Below are 24438 nucleotides of genomic sequence, written 5' to 3'. Positions count from 1 at the left end.
ATTTCTAGAAAGTGGAGGGATGGGGTGTGTCTGGGTTTTTTTGGGTGTGTTTTTTTTTTTTTAATGTTGAACTAGGAGTGTCAATTTTAGAGCTAGGGATATCCAGTGCTGGGCAGCGCAAAGAGTTGTCATTTAACACATGTCAAAAGGGCAGTAGCTTGCAGGCAGCATATGATGGGAGACACCTTGTAACACCAGGAACACCCTATCTTTGGGGCATTTCTTTCAATTTTCTAGGAGAGATGTACCTTGGTGGGCAGGAGCATTTCTATCTGGAAACTCACTGCACGTTGGCTGTGCCAAAGGGGGAAGATGGTGAGATGGAGCTCTTTGTGTCGACGCAAAACCCAATGAAGACACAGGTACTGTCTTATTGACCTGCTACATAAAAGGCATTTGTTTCTCAATTTCAGACTAGATAAATGATTGGTTTACAGTTGGTCCTATCTTATCTTGAATAAAAAAAATACCACAAAAGCTTAGAGTTGGGTATGGGATCTAAAGTCTGTATCCATCCTACTGGTGTCCTGAATCCGCTTCCAGGTGACAGAGATGTTTCTGTTGGCAGCGCATCTTTGTCACCAGGGATTACACAATTAACCCTTTCTGGAGAAGGTGCCAACTGGTCAGTAAGCATGGCTGTTGAATGGCATGTCAGAAAGAGAGGTGGTGTAAACACTGACTGCCATCTTGTGAGGCAGGCTACTGGCACTGTGGGTTGTCTTTGGCCTGGTTACTGACTCCAAGACTGTCCAAAGGTCTCATAATAGAGTGAGGAGAACGGACAGAGTGGTACGGACGTCCACTGTGCTAAATGAGACCTATGTCTTGGTTACTTCATCTCATGTCAGTCTGTTCCTGAATCTGGTGCTGTCTGCTGAAGCACTGTGTGCCTTGCCTCCTCAGAGATTAAATACTAGGCTTATTGGTTCCAATTACATCAAATCCAATTGCAGGACCAGTAGGACCTTGCAACGTAATAAAGTATTTGCACTGTTGCAATGGCTGCAGAAAGACAGTGTGTTGGTATGTCGTTCTTAACACCAGCTCAGCTCTGTACATGTTCTGCTGTTCTGTTTTTTCTTTAGGAGTTTGCCGCTAATGCATTGGGAGTCCCATCAAATCGGGTTGTGGTTCGAGTGAAAAGAATGGGAGGAGGATTTGGAGGAAAAGAGACTAGGAATACTATTTTGACAACTGCAGTGGCTGTCGCAGCCTTCAAGTAAGTTTGGGTGTGGGGAACAGGGCTTTTTCCTTTTACACTATTCTAGCCTGCCTCTTTCTGGAGCTCCATTGGCACTAGAGCACTTTCAATACTCTTAATGTCTTATTACTCTACAGCTTATAGCAAGCCTTAGGTTTCCTAAAGGAGGTGTCTAATGGCCTCCTAGCTAGTAGGAGGAATTAAACCTGCTCAGAGGGGCTAAGCTTATGCAGTAAGGGCAGCTTTTAATAGGAAAGGGGGGAAAACTCCTTTACTCTCCTGTTCCTTTGGTACTCTCTGAAAACTCTTCTATCTCAAATTATCTGCCTCTTCATTTCACCCCAAACCCTTTCAAAATCCAGCACTAGCCATGCTTGCTGTTTTGTATAATAGAGGTATGAGAGTCTCTTCCTTGCTCAAAACTCTACATACACCAGCCTTGAGCCACTGATTCTCTGCTCTTCTGCAAAGTCTCTCTTTGGATTTTTCCCTAGGAAGGGTGGCAGGCCACTGAACAGAAACCCACTCTTTTCAAACTCTTAAAAGCTCAGGGAATGAACCTGGACTGTAACATTTGTGAAGCGTAGATTGGAATTGTGATTCTGGGTTCTGGAGTTTTGATATGGGCTCATCTTTAACTGTGAAAATTTCTGTGGTTGTGAGTGAACGTGGCCCCTGAGATGACATTTTTGTGCTGTGCGTAATACTGCCCTGATAGCTGAGGATGCACCCTGCTGACAATGCTAGATGTATGTTGCAACACAGCAGCGATTTGATAAAATACCTTTGGAAGAGAACAGCCAAAATTGAGCTCTTGTACTTAAAACAGCTTTATTTTTTCTTGTTCTGAGCAAACCACCTGCTTTCTCTAATTAATCAGTAATACAGGTACATTTTTTTCCTTTATCTCTGCCGTCCAAACCACTGTTTTTATATGCCAGAGGTTGTGAAATAACATCTATGGCATTCCCTAGATATTTTTACAACCTGAAGAGAGCACTGGGATGGCAGAATTGTTAGAAAATGAAAAAGAGCTTCTCCTCTCCTCCTTGGATAATAAATAAGCAAATAAACAAGGTCAAATTGAAGGCTACTTAGTACTTTACTTAGCATTATTATATAATTCATTTGGCATCCTCTCTTGCAAAGCCACGAGGGGGTCTTGAGAAACAGTCTAGAAAGCAATGATTGCTGAGTTATTAACACCTGTCTCTGTAAGCAACTATTCTTCTTTTTAATGTAAGAGTCTCTGCAAAGAGTTTTCATAAACAGGCCCCAGCCTCTAAGGTCTTAATTATTTTTTTAGTCAATCTTGCTATTTTCTTAAGAGGAAGATATATAAACTAAGCAGTTTACCCCTAAGTCCCCATTGCCACTTTGGAAAGACAGTCCTCACCGAAAAGAGAAGAGTCTTGGCCTGTAGGAACTGTACTGTGTGTTCCAGGCTTTGCCTGATAATTGTATTCTTTAACAGAACTGGACGCCCAGTAAGGTGCATGCTGGATCGAGATGAGGACATGCTGATAAGTGGTGGGAGACATCCGTTCCTGGGGAGGTACAAGGTATGCACACATACAAAATGAATGCATGTTGTCTCAGTGTTTTCACCTGAAACATCAGAGAGTAGTAAGACACTGTGAAAAAATTGCTGCTCTGGTTGTTTCACTGCTGATCTCCCCTGCTGCAAATGGATCAGGTCAGCTGGGTTATACCATTTTTCCTGTTAAAGTCCTGCAGAAGTTCTTTTGTCTCAGATGGTTCCATTGTTGTGACCTCGGCATAAGTACTTCCCTCTTCCTTGCAACCAAGACTTTACCCTTGTTGACAATCACATTGCTCTTAGGTGCCCTCCCATTTGTTTACAGTATTGTACTACTGTTTGTTTTGTTAATTTCTGTTCCTCTTCAATCCTCATCTAACTGCTCCTGCTTTTCAAAACACAAACCTGTTAAGGAAGGTGTGGCTGTGACAAGTGCCCAGCACTTACTTTAGAAGAGTTCTATGGAGCAAGATTAAGATGCAAACATGGACCCTTTACTAGGAGGCTTCCTTAGTTGCAGCCTGTGCTTGTCCTGTGCTACAGCAGAGGATAGTCAGTCTTTTTGCCTGTATGAGTTCCATTTGGTTTTTGGAGGGAAGCACGAAACAGAACATTTTGTAGAAAATGGATTACTGAGGAGACTCTCTTGACAGGTTGGTTTCATGAAGAATGGGAAAGTCAAGAGTCTGGAGGTGTCATACTACAGCAATGGGGGCAACTCTGTAGACCTCTCTTATGGTGTAAGTAAAATTTTCTGATGGCTAATAAGGCATAAGATGTTTCCCTGTGCAACCTTTTGCTCTGACTTCAGAGAGTTGTTGTCTACAGCATTGCTTGCACATCCTGCTCTCTGACACGACTGAAAATAGAGCTTGAGGAGTTTTTGGAGCTTATACAGCTGCTCTCTGAGCCAACTGACCTGCCTGGGCACATGCCACATAATTCTTATTGATGCCGTAATAACTTGGATTAAGCAAAAAGGTCAAGAAAGTTTGCTTTGCATTGCAGAGGGCTGTGATGGGAAACTTGTTGCACAATGCAAGATGACTGACAGTTCCCCAGCTTTAGTGAAAGCTAGTTCCTTGGAATAAGAAACATCCCAGTCATAGGCTGATCAGGGCAGAGTGCCTAAATCAACAAGCTAGTTAACGACTGGCTAAAGCTAACATTGGGTTTGGAAGCACTAAGGGCAAGAAGGGGCCCAAGTTCTGAGTTTGTCTCCAAGAACTTTTGCACCGATGAGTAAAATACTCTTCTGTCATGTGAGTGACCAACCCAATAGCCTAGTGTCAGTCACGTTTATTTTAGTTCCTTTCTCTAGTTCACTGAGTCTTTGATAATTTTCTGCAAAACTGAATCCATTTCAGCGGGAAAGAACTGCAAGAGTGCTCTACCGGAGTCACATTTGATGCTAGCAATGTGGTCGGTGCTGCGCAGAGCCGAATGGTAGGCAAGTGTGTTTGCATAAACTGAAGGCCTGGTTGAGAGCGCATCTATGCAAATTGTCTTTTTGACTGTGTCTGAATCAGGGGACTGGAAAGAGCTCCATGTTGAAATAAAGTTGGGATGTGTAAAGTCTACTCTCTGTGCTGCTGCTGGAAGTCTGGGAACACAAGCCAGAAAAAAGTTCTAACCCTGTCCCAATCTGGACAATTAGTGGACAAACATTTAAAATCTTGCCGTTTAGATATAGCTATTGAAAATCTTTATTTCATAGTGTTGCCCTTACTGCCATAGCCCAGCTGCTGAGTCACTTGATATCAGGAAGACTTCTTTTCCAGTAACAGATTACTCAGTATAATTAAAAGAAGATTCTGGTTCTTCCAGGTGAGTAATGGCATTTAGTAGCAGTTTGGCTCGGCATGAACGCAGGGTCAACAAAGGACTTCGAAGCTTAGTCTGTCCCAGGGTCGTAAGTGTCAACAGAGAAGTGTGTTTGTTGTCCTGTCCTTCAGGAGGATACTACTTGAGCACTCCACTGCAAATGGGAGGGAGTACTGGCTGCACCTCGGTGCTCATCCAGTGGTGTTGACTGCAGACCTGCAGAGTGCAAGAGAAAGTACTTGTTGGTGTAAATTAGCTTCAGAGCTTTCCAGCCTGGCTTTGGCAGCTAGTGGGAAGTCTGACATGTGATTCATGTAAAATGTGTCCCTCTCCATTCATTCTCTTCACCAGGTTATGGACAGAGCCCTATTACATTTGGATAACTCCTACAACATCCCCAATGTCAGCAGTGTGGGTATTGTTTGCAAGACCAACTTGCCTTCCAACACAGCCTTCCGTGGCTTTGGAGGGCCCCAAGGAATGATGATTGCTGAGTGCTGGATGAGCGACCTCGCTTGGAAGTGTGGCCTGCCACCTGAGGAGGTACAGATCACTGACACATTTCAGGGTGGTGCTGCCTTTGAACAAGCTCTGAGAACTGGACACAACCACAGAAAATAATTAAACATATGAACTTCTGCTTCATTTTTGCTAAGCCCTTAGCAGGATCTCAGACTTTCTGTATGTCAGCCACATTATAGCATGGATTGTTTTCTGCTTCATTAAATTCCCTTAGTAGCCTCAGTTGTGTAACACCTGCTTTAAGGATATATATTCAAACAAAGTCCAAAGGCACTAGGTATCTTAATCTTACTAACAACATACTTAAGTCCCATTCTCTCTTGAAAATTCCCAGCCTTAATGCCTTAGTCCCCCTTTTTCCACAAACAGATAGATGTCTGTTAATTCCATTGTTCTGTAGATTGAGCAGAGGAGTAAAACTAGGAACCAATATGCTTTTGATGCCGTCCGTTAAAAAGACCTAGTCTGAAGTATTAAACTTCGCATCTCCTTTATATTTCTCTTTGGGAAGGTGCGGAAGCTCAATCTCTATAATGAAGGAGACCTGACTCATTTTAACCAAAAACTGGAGGGATTTACTCTACAACGATGCTGGGATGAATGTTTGTCAAGCTGTAGCTATCATGCCAGGAAGAAACTAATTGAAGAATTCAACAAGTAGGTGTTCTGGAGTGGTCTTCTTACTGGGTATACGTGTTGCCTACTAACCTCTGAAGTTCTCTTAGCAACTTGTGCAATGTTAAGTAAGCCCGTATGTTTGCAGAGTGACTTCTAAAAATTTCTCTATTTGAAATTCCTTCAGGCTCACTGTGGAAAGAAACCTCTGTCAGTGACCTAGTAGCTTAGATAAGGGAGGAATAAGACCTAGCATGACATGACTTTGTAAGGGCAGGTGGGTCTGTTGAGTCTAGCTAGACTTTTCAGATGGCTATCAAGGCTTTCCACTGCCTTATAGTCTTTTGTAATTGTCTTGTATATACAACTGAATAGTTAGTAGTCCAGACAATTGCTTCTATAATGCCTGGGGGAGTGTCTTCATTTTGGATCTCTTCTTGTTGGGACCCATAAAAAAAGACAGTCTTTCATAAAAATTACTGATTAACTCAGTCTATATTGCATTTTCAGGTATTTCATTTCTGGTTTTATACCGAAGCTGTCAGAGGGAAGCATAGTATTGAGTTGTGATGAAAGCCATATGAGTATATAAATAATGTTCTTCCCTTGCAGGCAGAATCGTTGGAAGAAGAGAGGGATGTGCATTATTCCTACCAAATTTGGCATCAGCTTCACTGTCCCATTTCTGAACCAGGTTCGTAAGTGTCATTCATCTTTGCAGTAGAGAAGCTAGATTTATGCTTCCTCCCCCAGGTCCTCCTCCATTCGTACCAAACTAGTGCTTTTCAGAGTAGTGGTAAATTGGTTAAGAAAGAGCACACATTTTTCAAACCGAAATGAGCAACACAACAGTTACCAGTTTATACTGTCAAAAAAGTGCTGCAATGCAGATATATTTTCACAGTGTTGTGTTACGTCAGTTTCCCTGCCTGTTTTCTCTTCCTAAAGAGTTGAAACACTGTTCCTATGTTTGACCAGACTTGATGGACTGTCAGTGGTGTTAGCAAGTTCAGGTGAAGGGTGTGTGTCTGTTTCACAGGGCTAGGTTTGGGTTACTTCACCTGCTTTCTGAGCTGGAAATACTGGCTGAGGTTTGACATGTCATTGGAACGTCTAGTGAGTTGATGACACTAAACCAAATTCACCTCAGATGTTAATTAGTGGCTTTAATTACATTGAACAACATTGATCTAATTCCAGATTCATTCTCTTTTTATCTTGCAACTGAAGTCTGCCAAGCACTTCACTAGTTCATTTATGATGACTCTTGGATTAATGTTCCCTTTTATAGGCTGGAGCTCTGGTCCATGTGTATACAGATGGCTCTGTGTTACTTACACATGGTGGGACTGAGATGGGTCAAGGACTTCACACCAAAATGATCCAGGTACTAATGAGTTTGAACTTAACCAAATAAGACATCTTTTCACTCTGTAGAGTTGCCTCAGACACTTCCTCTATGTGCATGCATAGGGTAACAAATCGCGACTAATTCCTTCCTAATGACTTCATTGTTTCAGCAGCAGTCCTAGATTTCCAGAGTGTTATTACAATTAAGTACAAGAATTAGAATCTCCATCATCTTAACTCTTATTATGTAGAGAATGCAGGTTATGGTCTCAATCTAGCTTCTCTGGCAATTTCTTTTCATCCCATAAAACTACAGTTTACATATATTTTTATACAAAAATTAGTCATACTGCAAACAAGTTTATCTCCATGTACTAACGCCTTTATAGTTAAAAAGGCCTAAGGGAGCAACATTGCTTTGGAAGGGAAATGAAAGCAAAATGTAATAGGGCTCTTTATCCTCTGATTCTTGTAATTGTTGAGAGAAGAATTTAGTGTCACAATAGTGAGGTGCATGCCTGTCATTGTGGCAAAAGTGTACATGTATGTGCTTGCACACACTCAGTCTGTGAAGGGCAAATTTAACGATGTTCTGGCAGGCTCTCAGTCACCAAATTAACTGAGTCTTCAAGAAAAATGAAATTCAAGATGGGGGAGGGTAGAGGTTGTGGTGTGGATCCTAGCAGTAAGCAATGAATGATAACGCTTGTATATAAGAAGAGCCGCTTACCAATTGCTTACCTTTGCTCTGCAGGTTGCTAGCAGATCACTGGGAATTCCCACCTCCAAAATTTTCATCAGTGAGACCAGCACGAACACTGTCCCAAATACCTCCCCGACAGCTGCATCTGTCAGCGCGGACATCAATGGAATGGCCGTCCATGTATGGAAGCTGAGTTATTTAAACTAGTGGGTTATAAGCTGGGACTCCAGAACATGAAAAGTGTGTAAATGTATATCTATCTATTGCTTAAGGAAAATGGAATCATCAAAAAAAGCAATTCAAGGCTAAGGATACCTCGTAACTTCTTTATCTGCTATAACTACTGGTGGCGTTAGATGGTGAACAACTGTATTTAAGTTGTTTGAAACTCTCCTTCAGTCCTTTTGTAGTTCTGAAGTGGAGTGCTTGTGATTACTCAAAATGATCATCTATTTAAATAGCTGGCTTCTTAGAAATTTATGTGGCCTTATCTATAACAAATATATTGTGCTGCAAATATTAATAGCAGATGTTTTGTGGGCTGTGCTCCAGAACCAATGCCCTCTAAGTGTAGATGCACTTAGAGAAACATCCTTCTGTAGCAATGGCGTGATCATGACTGTCACTGACATGGTGGAGTTACTGATGCATGTATTTGCAGGGCATGACTTCTCCATTGAAAAGAGGAATTTAGTACCGGTCATTCACAGGTTTAAAGAAAAGGCAAAGTGTAACCTCTGAAGTAAAAACATGAGGCTGTTTATATTTCCTGCACAGCTTGTCTCAGTAGGTTGAATTTTGGCAGGAGTATTTTTTTTTCCAGTGTTATGGGATCATCTTGCTAGATACACGCTTAGGTGTCCTGCTATGACAGGGTACAGTTAAAGTTGCTGTATGAGTGGGTGGACTTCTGATATTTTGTGTCATTGTCTGGAAAGTTCTGTACTGTATTTGGGTTTCCCTTCTGCTATCAGCACAGACAATCTGTTTTAAAATCATTTTCAGTCAATGTTTCTTCCTATATAGCAAGACATCTGTTAGTGAACTTTGTTCCTTTTTATGATATGCCAAAGTCCTAAAGGCAATATTGATTTAAACAAAAGGTTCTTTGAAACTCTTACAGGGCTTTTAATACTATAAGCTAACTTTTCAATTCTTAAAATATTGTTTCTTTTTCTCTGTTTTTAGAACGCGTGTCAGACTATCTTAAAAAGACTTGAGCCGATCAAACAGTCTAATCCTAAAGGATCCTGGGAAGACTGGGTAAGCTGTTTGTAATTGTCGCGAAACAAGTGGGCATTGTCAGAAATTGTTTTAATTGGCAAACCCTGTATGCAGGTATATCCTTCAGGCCTTTTGCATCTCACTAGGAAAGGTTTGAGCAGAGACAGTGAAACAGAAACGTGGCAAGGGAAGTAAACAAAGCTTGCAAGAGGCATCCCCAAAACATCAGTTATGACTTTACTACTGAGATTTCTCCAGATCCTGGGTCTTGCCTATGACAAACGTGACCAAATAAAATTCTTGAGGGGTTACATATATCTTTGTAGTCAGGCTACAGTCCTGGACTGGAAGAAACTTGATTTGTAGTCAAGGGATTCTGTGATGAAGATGACTCTGTTAAACTGCCATCTACCTCATGTAGTGCTCCTTGGCTGCAATATCTCTATACCTTCAATAATAAGAGATCAGTGTGCTGTAAGGCTCTCAGGCCATTTTCACATCCAAGCTCTTCTTTTCATGGGAGAAGCTTTGGCTTTGTGATTTGGAAGTCAGGATAGGATTTCCCCTGGCCTTACTGAAGTCAAGATGACTGTCAGTTTAAACTTTGTCTCTGGGGTTGAAAGTCTAACCTGTAGCTGAGAGCTGAACAAACAAGAGCAAGTCTTATCCCTCTGCCAATGGGCAAATTCTGCCCTTGGTAGCTGCTGCTGGGGCTATTTGGGGAAGCAGCTGCATCATGATGTTTGCCTTGGCACTGGTGGCGCTGAGTAGCGTGACAGCTGTCTGTCACTTAACACCTTCTATTCATACTCTCCTGGAAATGTGTTTGGGGTAGCTATTTTGCAGGGACTGGTTGGACAATTACTGTTTTCAAACTCTTGTTCACTTTGACAGATTAAAGCTGCCTATGAGAGCTGTGTTAGCCTGTCAGCCACGGGGTTTTATAGGTGAGTGAATATTCAAATTGCAGAGGCACAGTTCTTACTTGATTGCATGGATTGCATCCAGGGAAATTCTGGGAGGATTTACAGACCTTATCCCTCTGTCACTGCTCTAACTTAAGGCTGCATGCCCTTTCCTACCTAGAAATGTTAATACTTTCCTGGTTGGGGAGAATCGGTTCCTGATGGAGCACAGCTCTTGGGGTCAGGTTCAGAGCTCATGTAAATCTGAAACGGATCTAACTTCACTCTAGCTGACGCAGGTCTGAGGAGGCATAAATGAAATCGGAGCTTTGCCTGGGGCTCTGCTCTGTGTCAGCCTCGTGACTTAGTGTTGCACTAGAACTGTCATGCAGGGTAAAAAGGGGGCAGGGGTTGTCCTTGAGGACAAAGCTACTTAGGGCAGTTGGATGGAATGGTATCCTGTCTGCTGTGGCATGAAGCTGATACGGTGTTTCAATTTCATTCTCCCACTTTAAACTCTTGCTGGTTTCTGCGCAGTTCTGAAATGAAGCGCTTTTGTTAGTCAGATTTACTGCTGGAAGAAAAGGGAGATCCATCATCTTTGAGGCAGAGGGCTTGACATAAAAAACTAAACACAATGTTGAGAAGAGCCTATTTAGGACTAAAATAAAATATGAGCTCATTTCTGTTGCATCTCTGAAATGTGTTTTTCTCTTAACTAAGCAACTGTCAGTATTTTAATAAACCAGTTTTCAGATAACGTATAAGTAGCCAGATAGAAAGTTTGCCATGAACCGTGCTTAAAATCAATTCTTAGCTTAATCCAGTTCCTGGCTCAACTTGATTATGTTGTGAAATTTAACGACCTCCAAGAAATGTTCAACTGCACTCTAAAAGCAAAAGATTTGCCACTGGATTGATGGGAGTGAGTTCATAATAGTCATCACAAGCCCTGAGATTCATGGGAAAATAAAGATGGCTAAAATAGTCTGATAGTTTCAGTCAGGTTTTGGAATACAGGGCAGCTTTAGCAAATTTCTATTTATAGTTGTTTACACTTTTTGTTTTTGCATGGGCTTGATGGAAGGGATGAAACAAAGGTGAATAAGGATTTCAATAAGTTGCAATGTGTTTATATTCATCTTGACTGCTCGCAGAATGAAATGTCGGTTGTTTTTTTTTTTTGTATCAAGAATTCCTGACCTTGGCTATAACTTTGAAAAGAATGAAGGGAAACCATTCTCCTACTTCAGTTATGGCGTTGCTTGCTCCGAGGTTGAGATAGACTGCCTGACGGGTGACCACAAGGTGAGGGGGTCAGCAGTGAAATAGCCCTGTGTGTTTAGGTGAAGGAAACATTCACAGAGAGTTAGAACAAATACTGGGTGTCAGCCTGTTCCTAGCTCTGTCATTGGTCTGGTGTGACCTTCAGTAAATTTCTTAACTCCTCTGTTCCACGGTGCAACAATCTGTAAAGTATAATAAAACGATAATTATCTACCTTGCGGGCATATTAGGAGGCTTAATGAATGATTGCGAAAGTTATTGGATTTGCTTAAGTAAGAGATAGCAGCACAGTGTTAGCACAAAAGATCAGAAACATACTGGAATTGAGTTAATCATTAAAAATAGCACTCAAGACTTTTAGAAAGAAAGAAAAAAAGAAAGAAAATGTCACCAGAATCTGACCTAGTTGGTTATGCCCAGGTATAGAACCCTGAAGCTAACAGCGTGGAACTAATATAAATTGTGTCCATTGAATCTCTGGGGAAAACAGTGAGTTCCTTTGATTTACTTTGGGGATGAACTCAGATGAAAAGTCAATATGGAGGGGTTGAGCTGAGATAGATTGTTGAAGACTGGCGAAGAGTGGGTAGCAGTTGGATACATTACTTCTCCTCGTACAAGACTACGGTGTACCAGTTCCAATGTTGTGTGCTGATTTATTCTTTATTTCTGCCTTTTAGAACATTCGCACAGACATTGTTATGGATGTTGGTACCAGTCTGAACCCAGCCATAGATATAGGACAGGTAAGTGAAATAGTGTTGCTCTTTCCACCATGTTAAAGTGATCACACTACTCTCGGGTTTTTCTAGATGAGCCATTATCCTTCTCCAGGTTGTGCCTTTGCAAACAGAGCATTTTAAATTTGAGTATCCAGTGAGGCATTTTAGGCTAGCCATGAAAACCAGTCTGACCTACACTTCACTATGCAATGAGTGCAGAATGATGTAGGCAAATATTCTATTGTTTGGGGTTTTTTTGCCTTAGATATTTAGACTACAGGATGTTCTCCAGTTACCACCACACTGAGGTTTTCAGCATCTGCCTTACTTAAGGAATGAATCCAGGTAATACTATATTATTGGATGGAATAACCTCATCCCAGACTTAGTTTCTACAATGTGGTATGTGATACTAAATCCCACACCTGATTTTTATACTCCTATCTGTCAATATCAAGTCCCATTTAATTAAATTAAAATTCTTCTGTGAATAAAGAGTTAGGGTGGTAGCTACTGCTGTGTAGGTATCTCAATAGGAAGTTCAACCAGTCACTCAGCTTGCAAATTGCTTGGATAGGGACAAGCTTACTTCCAGATTTTGTGCAGTAATAATCACAATTATACCTCTCAGCAAATAAAGGTAATAAACACAGGGTTGTTTGATATACCACGAGATGAATTGTTAGCTATTTGCACATGCTCATCTAGCCATCTTAGCTCCCTTGCTAACTCTAGATGTTGTTATAGTGTAACTCCAGTGAAACTGCTGCAGGATTTGAGGTTTACAGGAGAGCACGAATTGCAGAGCTCTGCTATAGTTAAAATAAAACTTCTTTGAAAACAACATTTTTTCTGAAAGAGACTTTGTTTGGAAGTATCCAAGGGGAGAAGGAGCCTTTCTGTCTTCACAGCCTGTCAGTTTGGATCTGCGAGTAAAGAGGTGGGCTATATGCAGCCTGTCAGAGATCTCAATTTCCTGTGTCCTTCCATGAATAGCTGCAGAGGATTTGGGGGCAGAGGAGAGAAAGGATGTTGTATGACTTCAGGAACACAAGTACATAGAATTGGGCTCATGACTGTTTGTGCCAAATCTTTAGACTGGTCCGCCTTTTGGATCTCTCCGTGGGCACAGAGAGCAGACCTTTTTCATGTAGGGTTGTTCAAGGACATCCTCGTCTCATAGTTGCTCCCCTTCTTTCTTTATTTTTTCTTCTAAAATTCACAGTAGAAAAACTATGCAAAGAAGTCTTTAGTACTTGAATGGATATGAACATGTTTTCGCAGGTGTCTGTGGTGGTGACCTGAGAACACGCAGTGCTTAGGAAAGCATTTAGAAATAGAAAGCATAAAATAGTATGTCTTCAGATATGTCGTCTTCAGTTCTTTTAATCTTCTTGTCCTTTGAATTATCAGCAAGTACAACTCATTCAGTGTTAATCTGCCTGTGAAGGAATCGATATTTTAGCATTGATTTTTTTTTTTTTACTTGCTTCATCACAAAATTCCTGTCCTGCGTTTACAGCATATCTGGTTGCGTGTGTTTGTAAATTGCTTCACCTGCCATGGAAATGCAGACACATCTGTATGGGAACACAGGAATTGTGCAAAGGTGCTGAGTTGTACTGAGCAGAAGGGACAAGCGTTTAGAGATGAAAAGTGGGAAATCAGTCAGGAGGGGAGGGCTGAAAACTCCGGTGGAAATCATCGCTGTTTGTTCTTGTGCAGGGAAGAATGACAACAAAAAAAAATGTAACCTTGTTTGGATGTGTTTGTAGATAGAAGGAGCATTTGTCCAAGGCCTTGGGCTCTTCACCATGGAGGAACTGCGCTATTCTCCTGAAGGGAACTTGTACACTCGAGGGCCTGGGATGTACAAAATCCCAGCATTTGGAGATATCCCAACAGAATTCTATGTGTCTCTTCTCCGTGACTGTCCAAACAGCAAGGCGGTGTATTCATCCAAGGTATACCTGTGAGATATGCAGGCCTCTTACTGCTCTATAATTCCGTGAAGCTGAAGCTGAGTGTGATAAAGTAATGATGCATGTGTCTAAATAGCTAATCTTGTTATGCTGGCTTTATTCTGGGGTCAGGATGTTCTCCCATTCCTACCAGAAATACATATAGTATCCTTCATAATTAGGAAGAACTGAAAAAACCTGTAAGTTGCTGCACTGATTGTCCATTAGAGAGAACTGAAGTGGGTTTACTGTGCTGGCTCTGCTCCAACGGAGGCTGCCAGCCTCTCCCTGCATGTCAGCTCCCTGGTTGCCCTTCCCTGGCACCATAGCCACCACTGCAGATAACATTTTCAGCAGTGTCATTTCCCCAGATCTGACATACCAAGATCTTGTGTTTTGCTTGCTTTACTGTTTCACAGTGCTCATGTCACCCTTAAAGGTCCATTATTAATCCACGTGTCCTTCAGCTGTTTCCACTGCACTCAGTGCTGTTCTCTGCAGTTAGTGAGGGCTGCACAGAGCAGGGCTGGATGTACAGCATCAACGAATTTGCTTTACTTATGGTTCAATGGAGCATTTAGAGAGGCCACCCAGCATCCTTACCTGTATGTGCCTGGTGTGGCTACTTACCATTTCCCTTGTCCTCTCCATCCATCCACAGGAACATCTTTATCAATGAGGAGAACTATTTGGGTGATTAGTGCTGATGACAGAAAGAAATAAAAAGGGGCTGGCAGGGATCTCAGTACTAGATAGTACTTGTGTAATCCACGAGGGAGGCATTCCTGCTGCTTTGCAAAGACCTTCAGTGATGGAGCATCATGCTCTCTGCCTAGACAACTCACCACTGCCCTATCTGAATTCCCTTTGCTGCAGTTTAAGCACTATCCAAAAGGTTGTGGGAATGGGTTAGTTCCTTTTTCCTTTATAGCAGCCTTGCTTATGTTTTCCTGCTGTCTTTTCTGTAAACGGATTGGGTTTTTTTTAAGCTCAGCCTTTCCTGGCTAATCACACCTGGCAGAGTGGAGGCTGTTTTAGCTTTGTGTTTCACATCTGGTAGACTGAAGTTCACATCTGGAAGGCAAGGGGCTGTTTTGGCTTGGCCTTCCCTTCCTGATCACATCTGGGAGACTGAGAAGTTGCAAAGAAGGAATGAAAAAAGAGGACTATTCCTGATCGTCAAGTAGGGCTTGCTCATCTTTCTCTTAGCCGCCTTATTCTTTCCAGGGCCAGGACTGTTTTGGGCTGCAGTCTCACTCTTGCTTTTGTTCTGTCTAGGCTGTGGGAGAGCCACCTCTGTTCCTGTCTGCCTCAGTGTTTTATGCCATTAAAGATGCCATCTACTCAGCGAGGAAGGACTCTGGTCTGACTGAACCGTTCAGGTTGGACAGCCCTGCCACCCCAGAGAGGATCCGCAATGCTTGTGTGGACATCTTCACCAAAATGGTAATGGCTTCTGGTTTCATAGTCTGTTCCCTAGCCAGCCTAGCCCACATAGAGTGTGTGTGCTGGTCACAGTGGCCCAGGTCTGGGATTAGGGCAGGATGTTGCCCTACTTAAGCAACTGGTGTTTATTTCATGGTTATTACCCTTCATGTGCCACCAAATGAGAGACAAATCCACAGACCAGCATTGCTAGGGTTGCCGTTGCAGGAAGGGCTGCCATACAGTATCACTGAAGCTGCAGTTCATCCCTCCATCCTCCAGGTGCTCTTTGTAGAACAAAGACACTGACTTCTTGTCCTGATGCTCATCTCTTAGGGGATCACCACCACTAACATAACTTGCAGGCCCACTCTGTGATTTAGTGGTGTCTCTCAAGGAGGGAGGGAGAGGAAAGTGTTACTGAGAGTGCTCAGTTCTGCTGAATGTTATGACCACAGGGGTCCCCTTAGAGGCTGTGGGCATGATCTGAAGGAGTGCAGGATTCAACCCTGTCAGCGTCTCTTCATGGACAACTCATTTGTCACTGTATTGTGGCAGGGCTGCATAGGAGCGGGTCCCTGCACAGGGTCTTGCTGATTCCTGTGACTCAGAAAACACAGCTGTCTGTCCGCATGGGCATCCTCCAGGCTTTTGTCAGCTTGAACCCCATTGTGGTTAACAACAAAACCTGGATATCTTAGTCCTTCTAACCTAATGCTTTCATCCCTCTCTGGGGAGAAGAACACAGAAATGGCTTTGAGAACTTGCACAAACTGTTGACCATCAGGCCTTCACCCAGAGCCAGGCACAGCCTCTAATAGAAGTGCCATGAGACAGACATCTCTGAGTTTTGAAAGACTGGGATATGAGCTCAGATCTTCAACAGGACAAAGTCACCTACCTCAAAGGGAGCATGGTGGGGCATGCCAAACCCAGGCTAGGACCCTTTTTTGATGCTGCTGTTGCTAACTTTTTTTTTTTCCTCCTCTTTACAGTGCCCTTCTGCTGAGCCAGGGACCTTTAAGCCATGGTCTGTGCGTGTGTAAAAGGGAAGTTTGAGGAGCAAACTCTCCTCATGAAACTGAGCTTACAACAGAGGGACCACAAGGCAGTAGGACTTCAATGGAAAAAAAAAAATCGGTGTTCGTGCGGCTCATCCACTGATTCATGGAGCTTTCACATTTAATTGTCCAATCATTGTTTTCTCTAGGAGAAGGAATTGCTGCTGGATCATAGCTGTGATATAAATTCAAATGAAGAGTAAGCGGAAGGTGATGTTATCCAGGTGTAATTGAAAAATCTTACAGGTTTCATTTAAAATTGCTGTAAGGATGGGTGACATGCTTATTACCTGACAATATGAAATGGCAGAGTGGTGGTTTTGTTTGGGTTTTTTTCCTACTACGGGGAAAAGGTGGATCACCTTGCGATGCTATGCCAAGAAGGACTTAAATGCATTGAACCCAGACAAACAGTCCTCTAGCTGAGATGGGGGAAGGCATGAGAGGCACTGAGGGCTGGACCCTGTTGTGTCCCCTCTGCACACAAAGACAGATATACACTAGAGGAAGATGAAGAGGCATTTTGATGTGAGCTAACGAATGATGGTCTTACCAATGTAACAAAAGCTATTCAGAGGAAAACCCTAAAATGTGACCAATAGCTGATTTATCCTAGCTTAAACGAGGATTGCTTTGTCTATACCAGGACTTTAGTGAATTTTTAGTTCCCATGTTACCTTGTCTTCTCTGATTAAAGACAAAATCTAGAGATACCAAGAGGACTTCCAGCAAGATGCTGATTCATTTGACACACTCAGCCTCTTTCCCCCTGTACCTCCACATCTTTCCTCCATCTTTTAAATAGGAGAGGACACCTTGGAGTAATGGAGAAAGTTACTCATCATTGTTCCCAAGGCAATTTATACCAGCCCAGGCAAGGGGCAGGTCTGGGACGGACACAGCTGGGGGTTAGTTGACTCTGGGTGCCCTCTAGGGTGCGTCCCTTGCTGTCATGCTATGGCCTTAGCCGCCTTTTCAAGACAACTCTAAATTTTGCTGAATGTAAGAGAATGGGTATGTTTTGCTACAGGGACTGCTTGTTTGAAAAATGTGCTGACTACGTGATGACCTCACGCCTTTTGGGTTGAATGCATTTTTCGCGTTGGATTTAATGCTGGGCATCCTTCTTCTCAGGTTTTGTCACCGTCAGTTTTAACACTGTAGCATCATGTTATCTCTAGATGATGGCAGCCATGTACTGTACCTGCTCATCATGTGCAAATGTTTATCTGTTCCTCTGGCCCACAGCTTTATGAAAATGTCCTTTTTCTATTTTTGCACTCCTAGGGCCATCAAAAAATATGGTGCAAGAGGATGTAACTCCATTGCCTTATATAAAATTTTGCTCACATACATCCTGCTTAAAATTGGCCTCCATCTTAGGACTTAACAATGTATGCACAGTTTGAAATATTTTTTGAAGCACTCCAGGGCATATAGTTTGGAAAAGTGTAGATTTATTTCTCAGCTTAAAATATTATAGTTCTACCATCTGGAAAAAGGGCATTTGTATATGTGAGTTGCAGAAAGTATTTTGTGCCTGCTGGGCTTGCTATGTAATTGTTTTATTAATTGAAATATGATATTGGTGTTTCTTAAGCTCTGAGGTACTGGCAAGAACGCATTTTTGTTTCCTCCTGAAAGTTGGCGATATGTAAAAAACCTCTTAGAGAAGAAAACGTGGTTATTTGTGTGCAAGAACAGCTATTGGATGCTGTGTATTCCCCTTCTTGAACGCCCAGGAAGGGATGCAAAATACAAATTTTGTAAGGTAGATTGGTATCGGCACTGTTCCTGCGACATTCAACCTCGTGGGATCACCGGACACGCTCGTTCAAACCAGGCCAAGAAGTACAAAGGGAACATAATGTGTGTTAATATGCAACACGGGGAGCTGCAGGCAGAGTGTGATATCGAAGAGCTTCCAGCATCGTCTCAGAGGAAAGCTGCCAGCGATCCTGAGAGGCCCGCTCCCTGTGAGAGCCCTGGGACAGGACGGGATGTCGCTAAGAGGATGAGTAAGGGCTCTTTATCCCCCACAGTTCTGGGAGCACCTTTTTCATCGTTTCAGAATGGGTTTGTGGTCTCTCATATAGCAGTGGTGACTGCCTGGTCAGGTGAAATGTTTTTAAACTAAATTTATCAAGTGTCTCTTTCATTATTCACTTTGTACATTAATTTGATATGTATTTGCCAAATTATGTGTATACGCAAAGGCCAGAGTGGGCTTGTTCAGTGCAGACCTTGGCCTGCGGAGCCATTTTTGCTGCAGCATCACTGTTTCCCAGGCACCCGTCCTTGCCCTCAAGCCCACCCCAGCTCAGGGCCCTCTTATTACCCTTCCACAGCCACTGGCTGATGGGAGGAGGAAACATCTTCCTTTAGGGATGCACTGGAATTGAATGTAGCTGATATCAAACAGCCGGGGGCAGGGGGGAGGGCAATGATATAAAATTAGGGTTACAAAGTAATTACAGAAACTGGTTTTGAGGGTTTAGGGAAAGGGCTAACAGGAATTTACAGATATCCCAACATAATACCTGGCTGGGCTGTGGGTGGGACAGGGAGCCTAAGGAACACAAAGCTGTGGTTTTCATTTCACCTCTCAGCACCTTAACATTTCATACATTGCTTTCCCATGGAGCTAAGTGCTGGATACCCTGGGGAAGGACTGAGACCCACTGCGGAGGGCTGGGAGGAGGCGATAATGCTGCTAGAGTATAGCCTGACTTAAAACGTGGCCTGTGCTACAAAGCTGTCCGAGAACAGCTCTCCTGCGGTGTGGGCACAGCACTGTGCCCTGCGAGATGCTGCATCGGATCTCTTCACGCACAGCTTGCTGCCTGGGATTTCAGGAATTGTGATTGCTGAAGAAGGGAAAGCCACTTAGGAAGAGAAAAACGTTCTTTTCCTAATAATTTTCAGTGAAATACAGCATGGATGCATGACTAATGTTGCCTATAATTGGAGATTTGCTGCTTTTCTCCTTCCAGAAGTGTTTTGTTGGAAGTGGAACTACGCCATCTTGCTAGACTGTAAAGTATTACGCACAATAATGGCACTTGAGTAATAATTGCTGTAGCTGGATATTTTGTGAGAGGGTGAAAGGAGGCCATCTGATCTGGTGTCTTAACGCTATTAATTACATGTCCCTTGATGAGAGAGGGAGGAGGCCAAGTTTTCAGTAATAGTTTTCGGTCAGTTCTAATCAACATCTTTCACTATCGTTCTTTAATGAGCATTGTCAAATCGGCGTCTTTGTCACATGAATGTATGCAGAATTCTCTGTGAATGTCACAACATTGCAAAATAAAGCTAAAAAATATTCTGGAAACTAATATGTTTTGGTAAAAGTCTGTCACGATTTGAAAGCTGGACAACTCCAGCTCATCCGTGGTGTTTGGCGAGGACGGACCCTTCCCAGAGGCTGCGAGGCAGACCAGCTCAGTGGCCAAGGCTGGGGGAGGGCGGGTGGTTGCTCCAGGCTACCCAGCTGGACACAGCTGGAGGACCTGGGCCTCCGCCTGGCCACACTGGCAGCCAAGTCCGAAAGAAAGCAAAGTCCCTGGCAGCTCTCTGCCAGGAGGAGCTTACAGTAGCTGCGTTGTGTTTTCCATAGCAGCACAGTGATGCGTCCTGATGCTTCTAGCCACCTCCACTGGGCCCACCTGCTGCTGAGACAAGGTGGAAGTCTGGCTGGCTGCATGATGTGGCTGGTACATCGTGGAGACTGCCATATCCTCGACTCAGGGCTCACGAGTACAGGTGAAATCTAGGCTTGGCCCATTTGAGTCAGCCTCTAAAGGGGGGAACCTCACTCCAAACCTGCAAAACCTCAAAAACCAGGGAGGTTGTGGAGTCCCCTTCTCTGGAGATTTTCAAGACCCGCCTGGATGCAGCCCTGAGGGATGTGCTTTAGGCAATCCTGCTCTAGCAGGGGAGTTGGACTAGATGATCTCTAGAGGTCCCTTCCAACACTGAAGATTCCGTGATTCCATGATAATGGAGCAAGCATCATGTCACGTCCCTGTGTCCCTCTTTAGCCTAAATGTTGCAGGAGATGCAGGGTCATAAAACAGGAACAGTTAACACAGAACAGATATGACTAAAAGATGGGCCTTCCTGGAGCACAAAGAATGGGGAACATCACCAGTGGTTCCCTATGAGGCTGTGCCACCCTGTGTCATACCTCACCTACTTGTGCCGAGTAGACAGACATCAGATGACATGCTTCTTTGGGAGGGCTTCTTGTATCTGCATGGGGAGGTTTGTCATGAAGAAGCCATTGCTGAACCTCTTGGCTCAAAAGGCAGCCCACAACATGAAACAGCAGCGCAGGCAGCACATGTGAGGATGCTGGTGTGATTTGCAGCAGATCCAACCCAACCTACCCCAAAACACTAGGTTTGCCGAGAGCCATTTACCCCACCACAGTTCAGTTCATGCAGTTTTCCGAGCCCCAGTGCCATGTGTTTCTCTAGTGCCTGCTCCTGCAGCATTTAAAGGCACTTCAGCCACGTGAAGAGCCTGGATACCCTGTCCCTGGCAGGTGTCTGTCTTGGCTCTCTGATGCGCCTTTTGGAGCTGTGACAAGGACAAGAGCAATGTGCAGCTGTGGAACAAGGGCCTGTGACCCAGCTGGTATCTTGAAGCACTTGGGTTTGGATTAATACTCTCGAAAACTGTCCCTCCAAGCTGGGTTATTTCTCCTAGGTCTCTGTGGCGTTGAGGAGGCCTGTCAGCAAACTGCTAGAAAACGGGAAAGCAGAAAGGTCCCAGCGGTAGAAACGAGACAGTTGCTTCTTCTGGTGGAGGGACAGCTCGCTGAACATCTGCTCTGATAACCAGCTGTAGGTCCACCGCACCTGGGTGTCGGTGAACTTGGGGAGGAGGATGCCTGCTGGCAGCCCGGCTTGCCGCAGCAGGTGACCCAGCTCCTGCCTGAGGAAGCCAAACACCACCACGTAGTCATACTGGACGAGACAGGGCCGGCAGAGGCTGACAAGCGGTTTCCAAGTCACGCTGGCGTTGTGCTGTCCACCATCTAAAACGTCCTGCACGAAGCTGCTGAAGGAAGGGCTGCTTCCCATGCCCTGCATGAAGGCGGAGATCAGCCTCTGGAAAGGGTCCCTGACAAACAGCACTTTGGTGTAGGAGCCCAACATGGCCTCGATCTCCGTCAGGTTGAACTCACCCAGCTGCATCTCCAGAGCACGCCGCTGAGGGTAGGGAAGCAGCACCGGGAGCGTCATGTTTTCCTTCTCCTCTAGCTTCTTCAAAAGCTGCTGCCATTCCTCGATCCCTGTCGATGGCGCTTGGCAGTAGAGGAGGTCCAGCTTGGTGCTCACCCTCAAACTGGAGAGCAGGCGGGTTCTCTCCTCCCGGCTCCTTGGCAGCGTGGTGACTTTGCCTGATCGTCCGCAGAAAGCTCTCAGTCTCTTCTTCCTGAGCTGCTGAACATGCAGGAAGGTGTCCAGCGTCAAAGTGAAGCCCTCCTCTGCCTTGGGGACCAGGTCACCTGCAAAACACCATTTGAAGATGGGGGTAAGAAGAGCCCATAGTGGGCCTCTGCCCTGAGCCGGCACCCCAGTGCAGGATGCTGTGGCAGGCTTTTTTCCGGTTATTCCAGTGTGGAAAGGACAGAGCGTGAGCGAAGGAGAGGGGGAGGAGAGGTGAGACCAGCCCTGCCTGGCAAAGAGCTCGGATTTGCCGGGAAATGGGTTTCTGTCCCTGTGAGCGTGTGGGCTCATGGACACCCAGACCTTGCTTTCCCCAAACCGCCGTGTCTGAGCACTGACCTTGACCGTAGCTTTGTGCCACGGACCCTGTTCTCCACTAAATCCTAATTTTTGCTTTAAACGCCTTGCTTTCGACTGAGCTTAACTGAGGTGAGTTTGACACAGAGCATCAGAAACAGCCTGAGAGACCGGGGAGCCGTAAATTGGTTTGTAGCTACAAATATGCACCCCCTGCAGACCCCTTTTGCATCTGTTAATTGGTTAACATCAGCTACCAAACATATGCGACAGCAAGAGGTGATTCTCAATGGCTCGGGGCTATGTAGAAATCCAAATGACGTAACTTCTTGCATCACTTCCATAAGTACATTTTTTCGCCTGTAGATAAAAAGGAAAGAGCAAATACAAAGCAAAAAGCAAACAGAAGCGAGAAGACAAGAGAGCAGCTATAAGAGGCGAAAGCAAATAAAAAGGCTGTATGACAGCCGGTTTAATTTCTCAGATCTCAGCTTTCCTTCTTATTTTTATCTCCTTCTTTTTGATGTGAAGGGGCCAGAGTGGGTTTGAATGCAGAGGATGAAGGCCTGCCTTGCTATTTATTTTTTTTTTTTAGCAGCAGCAGCAGCAGCACACGTCTGCCCCGTCTGCTCAGTGCGGGCATTTGGCAGCCCTGGGGAGACACTTTGCTTGACGATTTCTCCCGGGGCCTTGGGAAGTTAAATATTTCCCACTGATTTGGGGAGGCTCAGGGAGGGAGGCTCAACTGCGCAGGGAAGAGAAGCGCAGTTAAAATTAGGGAAAGGACGCCGGGAACACAGGATGAAACGCAGCAGTGCCTGAAGCTACCCTGGGCTCTGCTCTTCCACTCACCCAGCCCCACAACGACAATGTCTGCAAACTCTAGCCATGACTTTGCCCTGGATTGACAAGGACTGGAAAGGAGGAATGCATTTTTTAGGCAAGAGAGGCATTAATCGCTAGTTTCCCTGCCCCTCCTCCTTCCTGCCTCCCCGACAGCGTTTCACCCTTCCCAGCAAAGGTTTTGGGAGTCACCTCCAGCAGTCTGACACCTGGTTTCCCCGCCACACCTGGGGCCAATGATCCCACTAAGGACATAAAAGACAGCTCCACCCCAGCTTTCTCCACAGTTTTTGCTGCCCCCAGGGCTGTGCAAATGGTATTTTCTGTGCTGTAGGTGTTTGCCCACGAAGAACCTCAAAAAAAAAAAAAAGCCACAGAAATGCTGCCAGCCGTGCAGGACTGCTGCGGTGCCCAGGTGTTATGTTACCTCCTTGGCCAGTGGCCAGGCTCCGGAGAAGCAGCCTCCAGCTGAGGAAGGCGGCGATGCCCAGGGCAGCCGAGATGCCGAGGCAGGGAAGGAAACGCATTTCCCGGGAGCTGCTGCGGCGCTGGGAGCCCAATGCCGTGCCGGAGAGCAGGTGGGGACCTGCAGGAAAGGTGTTGGGGAACCTCCTGTGTTTACTTAAGAGGAAACACACCCAGAGCTGGGTTGAAGCACTGGTTGGGCAGCAGCTCGGCCAGGGGCAGGGAAATGGCCTGAGGCACAAAAGGTGCCTCCTGCCCCATGTTTACAATGTGAGGTTTTGAGGCAGAATCTGCCTTTTAATCGATGTCCCCTCGGCTCTTGGCCACACCAGATGACTGCGGTCCCTGTGAGAAACGAGCCCTGCACCCACAGCCCCACACAGGGCCCTACAGAGCCAGGTGGGGTGGGATGTCCCCGCTCCGGGACTGGGGCCGAACAAGCGAGTGCTGGGATGTGGGTCCCACCTCCCTGGTGCTGGTGGGTCTTGTAAGGTAGAAGCTGGGGCAGGGGAGGTGACGCGATGGGGCGCACCCCCGTGTCATGTGGCAGCTCCGTGACTAACCAGGGACTGGAAGCACTGCGCCGCTGCCTGTGCCCTTTTTGCTGAGGGCCGCTTCAAATTTGTGACTGCCGCTTGCTTTGTGAGAGCAGTTGGAGAGCCCAGGCAGAGCAGAAGCACTGTTATTCTGAAAAGTGGGTGCACACGCTGCTCCTCCCCTTCCCCAAGGAGCCACAGCCTCACTGGCGAGTGTGACAACTGTGAAGGCCAAGGCAACGGGGACTGTGGCAGTCTGGGGAGTGTGACCCGTTCCTGTCCGGCCCTGTGGTTATCATGGCTACAAAGACTTCAAAATCAGGGAGTGATTATTTACAAATTGCCTTTTTACGGTGAGAGTTGCTGCCAGCAGCACCCTGGCAGCCAGGCCACCAGCTGGCATGTGGCAGGGATGTGGTCCGGCTGAAAGACCCTGTACCCACGGGGGGCTGTAAGTGGCTGAAGGAGAAGGGATCGCTCCCTTGAAGCTCAGGG

At 45.0% G+C, this 24438-nt stretch overlaps 2 protein-coding genes across 3 annotated transcripts in view; one reads left to right on the top strand and one right to left on the bottom strand.

Annotated features, from left to right (window-relative positions):
- XDH (xanthine dehydrogenase) overlaps positions 1 to 16540 on the top strand; it is a 50777-nt gene extending 34237 nt beyond the window's left edge. Inside the window, exons 22-37 of the mRNA XM_054195113.1 lie at positions 238 to 362; positions 1089 to 1222; positions 2679 to 2766; positions 3398 to 3484; positions 4920 to 5111; positions 5602 to 5747; positions 6318 to 6399; positions 6997 to 7092; positions 7810 to 7938; positions 8947 to 9021; positions 9877 to 9929; positions 11081 to 11195; positions 11855 to 11920; positions 13672 to 13860; positions 15136 to 15303; positions 16278 to 16540. Coding sequence (XP_054051088.1) covers positions 238 to 362; positions 1089 to 1222; positions 2679 to 2766; positions 3398 to 3484; positions 4920 to 5111; positions 5602 to 5747; positions 6318 to 6399; positions 6997 to 7092; positions 7810 to 7938; positions 8947 to 9021; positions 9877 to 9929; positions 11081 to 11195; positions 11855 to 11920; positions 13672 to 13860; positions 15136 to 15303; positions 16278 to 16328 — 1796 coding nt within the window. The 3' untranslated portion in view covers positions 16329 to 16540. The remainder of the gene's footprint in view (positions 1 to 237; positions 363 to 1088; positions 1223 to 2678; positions 2767 to 3397; positions 3485 to 4919; positions 5112 to 5601; positions 5748 to 6317; positions 6400 to 6996; positions 7093 to 7809; positions 7939 to 8946; positions 9022 to 9876; positions 9930 to 11080; positions 11196 to 11854; positions 11921 to 13671; positions 13861 to 15135; positions 15304 to 16277) is intronic.
- A 3128-nt stretch (positions 16541 to 19668) lies between these two features.
- LOC128906949 (carbohydrate sulfotransferase 8-like) lies at positions 19669 to 23825 on the bottom strand. Of its 2 annotated transcripts, XR_008465376.1 has the most exons (3): positions 23370 to 23825; positions 20538 to 21861; positions 19669 to 20168 (listed from the first exon to the last, which is right to left on the bottom strand). XR_008465376.1 is itself a non-coding variant. In XM_054195115.1 (2 exons), the coding sequence occupies exons 1-2, from the start codon at positions 23467 to 23469 to the stop codon at positions 21053 to 21055; spliced, it is 909 nt and encodes a 302-aa protein (XP_054051090.1). In that variant the 5' UTR covers positions 23470 to 23825; the 3' UTR covers positions 20351 to 21052. The 2 variants fall into 2 exon arrangements, 1 of the variants encoding a protein (XP_054051090.1); XM_054195115.1 differs by lacking the exon at positions 19669 to 20168 and having other exon boundaries at positions 20351 to 21861.
- Between the last annotated feature and the right edge of the window lie 613 nt (positions 23826 to 24438).

Source organism: Rissa tridactyla, chromosome 3, assembly GCF_028500815.1.
Source record: "Rissa tridactyla isolate bRisTri1 chromosome 3, bRisTri1.patW.cur.20221130, whole genome shotgun sequence".
Lineage (NCBI taxonomy): Eukaryota > Metazoa > Chordata > Aves > Charadriiformes > Laridae > Rissa > Rissa tridactyla.
Note: the sequence above shows the minus strand (reverse complement) of the source record. Positions and strands in the feature narration are given on the sequence as shown.

Bases quoted from the DNA above. Each gene is read 5' to 3' on its own strand.
- LOC128906949 (XM_054195115.1), bottom strand. From the start codon at position 23,469: ATGCGTTTCCTTCCCTGCCTCGGCATCTCGGCTGCCCTGGGCATCGCC. The intron at 21,862-23,369 runs GTAACATAACAC...GGTGTTTTGCAG, and splicing joins CCTGGCCACTGGCCAAGGAG to GTGACCTGGTCCCCAAGGCA.